General features: G+C 41.5%; 1 protein-coding gene across 1 annotated transcript in view; it reads right to left on the reverse strand.

Moving 5' to 3' along the window:
- dpp7 (dipeptidyl-peptidase 7) overlaps positions 1-5,176 on the reverse strand; it is a gene marked incomplete in the record, with an annotated part of 16,808 nt that overhangs the window by 7,974 nt on the left and 3,658 nt on the right. Inside the window, 4 exon segments of the mRNA XM_024260127.2 lie at positions 1,099-1,234; positions 3,653-3,816; positions 3,891-4,030; positions 4,104-4,218. Coding sequence (XP_024115895.1) covers positions 1,099-1,234; positions 3,653-3,816; positions 3,891-4,030; positions 4,104-4,218 — 555 coding nt within the window.

Raw genomic sequence — 5,176 nt, forward strand, 5'->3', positions numbered from 1 at the left:
AGTGAGAGTGGTGTGTGTATGAGTGAGGGTCCTCACAGTGTCTGCTGTTCTGTGGTTCCGTACTGTTAATTAAATGGTAGTCAAAATGTTGACACTAGCCGATTTACATGGCCTGCGTTTACACTTCTTCCTCCAATCACTTGTGATCATGCAATGTATGGGCCACAAGTGATCTCTGGATTCAAACCTGCCAGTCATCTGCTTGGTTCTCCTCCCACCCAAATCACTACAATATATTTCTTTCCAACATTTTTTATTATTTTCAAACATTTTTGAAAAAGCGCCAATGAGCCGCAAGGGAAGCCGCAGGTTGCCGACCCCCGCCTTAAACAGTAGAAGACCCATTTGGGTTTGTTTTCTACTGATCCAAACCTAGAAGGAGCCGCATAGTCTGACTTTAACTTTTAAGAAATTTGGATTTGCATAATAATAAATATGAATTATGTCTATTTTTGGCACGAACAAAAGCAAAAATATAAAAAGAACCTAGAATCTCTCAAGATGTGATGTCTTTCTTTTATTTTTTTTTTTATTTTTTTTTTACATCTTTTCAAAATAAAAGATTCTCTGTGCCAAACAGGATCATCTCAGATCAGCTGTGAGCAGCTACTAACCAATGTTGTTCAGCATAAGATAATATGTGGTTTTAACCCATAAAAGATCAAATTTTTACCAAAGTTTTCCATATAAAATCTGTTCATTCTGGAGGTAGAGTTGATCAAACTAGACGTCTTCAGGTCAACAGGATGTAAAAACCTACATAGTTTATCATCTATGTGAACCTCAGACATCAATTTATACATTTAACTTATCTAAATGAAATACATGATAATTAAGTAATTCTTACTTTAATTTCTGCATTTTATTTTTCTTTTCTCCTCTTTGTCCTCAGCAGTCTAACACTACTGGGTTTTGTTATTTTAGTTTGAGGTTGGATCTTGGTAGTCTTAGTTTTCAGGCTTTGTTTATTTGTTTCCTTTAGGTAGTTATGGTCAGGGGGAGCTGCTGACTCTGACAGTCGACATGTTTCCTCAGCTGTTTCATGATCATTTAACAGAAAACTGGGCGTTTGAGTCTGATCTGTTCTCCCAGACTCACCGCCGTCACGTCTCTGAAGAACTGTCTGGGGTCTCCAAAGCCAGCCGTGGACAGTATGGGGGCGCTGGCTGCCAGAGCTCCAGCCACGATGTTGGGATACTTGAGCCTCATGTAGACTGACAGCATCCCGCCGTAACTGCAGAGCAGCAGAGAGAAGATCACAGACCAACACGAGCCTCATGAAAACAGGAATGAACAAAACAAGTCCATGCTGGTATTTTAAGGAAAGTTTGTTTTTGGTTATTCAAATAAGTAGTTTTTTTTTTTTTTTTTAGTTAATAAAAGAAAAAGAGAAATATTTTTTGACACACTAGCTGTGTTTCCATCACACAGATGCGCAAAACTTATTGAAATTCTAGAAATGTCAAAAAACACAATTTTGCAACAACAGTGTTTCCATTAAATCATAATTATGCGAATAAACAGAAACCAGCTCATCAATAAGTCGTTAAAAACACAGTGATGGATGACAAGTATTGTTTTAACGTGGTTCACTAAGAGGGAGACTTTTGTTGATGTCACAGCAGTGTAGAGCGCGTGCAGCGCAGCAAGTCTATTGACAGTCTCAGATGCACGTCAGGGGCCTGTTCAATAAATAACCGTTCTAACAAGTAAGCAGCTGGACTTTATTTTCTGTTTGAAAACACAACAAGATCCATTTGAGTTTCTGTCATGCACTAGCGCTCATCCTCGTCTGTCAAAGGAGACGTCTGCGTCTTATTCAGGCTCCAAGCTGCAAAAATGCGTCTATGGATGAAACGATTATGAGGAAATCCTGGTTGGTGATTTTACAGAGGAATTCTGTATGACATTCAACTAATAATGAGCTGTGGCGCTGTGAGACCTCTCGTGGCGCCCGCTGTGCAGCGCTCCAGACAGACACTTCCTACCAAGAAGTGCATTTAATTCAAAAACGTGTTTCCATTGCAGTTTACCAAAAAATGTCCATTTAGATACGCCCCTAAAAACCATCTCCTCCAAGTGTAAAAACGAGTTTTTCAGTAAATCTAGCTTTTTATATATTGTGGTGTTTCCATTAAGAGAATTATCATTGAAAATCAAATGTTCCTAATTTCATATTGAATGGAAACACAGCTAATGATGCAGGTCTGTGTCTTCTTTCTTACATGTAACAAGGGCTTTCATGAATGTTCCCTCTGACCCACTCAGGTGAGATATTTGAAAACACCTGTCAAAGGATGAGGGGCGGGGACTCGTTTCATGCACCCGCCTACTTTAGATGCTCCAGCACATTCTGAAATGACACTAAACTCCTGGTTCAAATAAAAAGCCTCTTTGCTGTTTCATTCTAATAGTTGTGTTAAAACTATTGTCAGGAATCGTTAAAAAAAAACCAAACTAATTAATCGCAAACCTGTAAAAAATTAATCACGATTAATCGCTATAATTGTTTTTTTTTTTTTTTTTTACTCACGGTATTTGCCAACCACTTATTATCTGCAAAGAAACACTATGGCATCACACAGGAAACTCTACATTTAGAACTATTATATTTTAATTACTGCTGTCAATCAATTGCTAATAAAATCTGATTAATCACACTTTTGTGTTGGGATTAGTCATGATTAATTACAATGTTTTACCAGGTAACATTCTTTGTACAATATGGCACTGGACCATGGATCAAATAATCCACTTTCTGTGAAAAATGGTCTAAACCACAAAAATAGCAAGAACAAAGTACTAAAGCCAATTGAATATTTATTGACCATAGTGTTGTGACACTGTCACCACATTGAAAGTATGTAACCATGTTGTTAAAAAAACCTTGCAGGGGCAACATGTTTTCTGTATACTGTAAGAGATAAAGTGGCCAGTGTTTGTAGAAGGACGGACTGTTTAAAACAAATACAAAGGAACTTTAATAGGAAAACAAGGCCTGGGCACCTGGAGTAAAAAAAGAGAGGGGTTGCGGGTTTGGGGGAAATGGACCCTGTTTTATTTTTTACTTTTATGCTTGCTTTTATATTATCTATTTATTGTTTCTTTTGTTTTAGTGTAAAGCACTTTGTGTTATTTTTTATATGAAAAGTGCTATATAAATAAAGTTTGATTGATTGATTGATTGATTGATTGATTGATTGATTGATTGATTGATTCTGCATACTGTTTCTCTGTGAGAGAGCAGTAAAATGATTGACCACATGCCGTGGAAGCCTGAACCGCAGAGTTAAAGCGACGGACTGTTTCTTTGATTAGTTTGCGTTAATACATATTAACGTGTAAATTCTTTTTGATTAATTGCATGCATTAATGCATTAATGTTCACACCCCAGTAAAAACACGCAGGTTTTTAATCACTAACCAGCACAGATACACAAGAGCCGACCGAACATGTGGATGAACTGCGATGAAAACAGAAGTTGGTATAAAAGAGTCTTCGCTATAGGAGCCCTTTGAGTGAACGTTTGCAGAGAAGCTTTTTCCAGGTTTCTGTTCCTCTTTCTACTTTGGGGCTGTAAATGTGAGAGTCATCTTTTGATGAGCTCTTATGCTCTACAGTGAAGGGGCTCAGTGTTCAGATGGATCCTACCTGCCCCCAAACACGATGACGGGGCTCTGGGCGGCGGCCAGCTGCAGCTTCAGCTCAGTGATCATCAGGGCGTAGTCGGCGAGGGCCTGCTCCACCGTCAGCAGGCCCACCTCAGGGATGCTGAAGGACTGGTTCCCAAACGGCAGCGAGCGGCCGTAATACCTCTGTGGAGGACGAGGGGAGAGAACGGCGTTGACCCCCCATCATTCAAATCAACAACATGTCTCTGCTGCCTCACATGTTCTGCAAAAATGACCAGCGCCTCCTGCTGAGCAGCTAGCTCCAGGATGAAGCCCGAGTTCAGGGCGAACTCCCAGATGTCTCCTTCATTGCCGGTGTAGAAGAAGATGGGACCGAAGCTCTTCTTCCAGAACCTGTCTGAAGAGAAGGACGTGCACGTCAAACATGCTCTCTGCTCAGGCTGACTTTGAGGAGTGCAGACTGCTCCCACCTGTGATCAGGTAACGCTGATTGAAGGTGGCGTTCCCCAGGCTGTTGAAGTTGAAGTGATCCACCACCTGACTGAAGAACTTCTCTGTGAATGGAGGATCTCCATCACGTCTCGACTAGAACATGAACACAACACAAGTCAACTCTAGTGAAGCTAGGAGATGCAGGAAAGATATGATCCCTTTAACACCAGAGCACCAGTGTTTATGTTCTTTGATTGACTGTAATTTTATAACTGTTAACACCATAATTCTAGTAGATTGTGAAGGAGAAAAGCGAGCCACTTTTCTCCTTCACAATCTACTAGAATTATGGTGTTAACAGTTATAAAATTACAGTCTTTTGAAGATTTTGAGTTTAAGCGTCACTGGCGACGCCTCATATGTTAAAGGGTTAAAGGCCTCGTGCAGTGGCAAATTTTTTTTTTAAATTTAGAAAGTCAATGGAACTTGGAAAACGAATCTGATAAAAATATTCACTTAAAATGATCCAGCGCGATTTTATTGATCATTTTATGGTCGTGCACAGCTTCAAATTTGGGCGATAGGTGGTGATGGGCGGGGGCTGCGCGTGACGTCACTTCAGGGATCCCAGAGTGTAAACAACAATGGCGGACGGATTGAGAAGCGACGTAGACCACGATTTAGCGGATATTTCTTTGGATGAAGGTGATGAGCCTTCATCAAACACGGAAATTTTAACGACACAGGGTTCGGAGGGTGTACAGCCCTACCAGTTTGAACCGGAGGTTTCCTCATCTGAGGATACAGGGGCTTCGGATGACGATGGTGAAAGCTCATACAGCGATGGCGGGGAGAAGACGATCAAACTTGACTATTTAGAGGAAGTAAAAGTGTAACAAGGTTTCCGTAGGTGAACCTGCGGAAGGATCATTACCGGAAAAGGAAATGCGCCGCCACGGAGCGTCCTTTGTCGCCGGCCTCACGGCCCCGGGAGGGAGTAAAAACCCTTCGTGCGGGTTCAGCTGCCGGCGCCGGACGACTGTCCGGCGAACCCACGGCGCCCCTCCCCGGCCCGGGGCCTCGGAACCGCAAACCCCCCTCAGCGCGGCGC

Source organism: Oryzias melastigma, linkage group LG9 (assembly GCF_002922805.2).
Source record: "Oryzias melastigma strain HK-1 linkage group LG9, ASM292280v2, whole genome shotgun sequence".
NCBI classification, from domain to species: domain Eukaryota; kingdom Metazoa; phylum Chordata; class Actinopteri; order Beloniformes; family Adrianichthyidae; genus Oryzias; species Oryzias melastigma.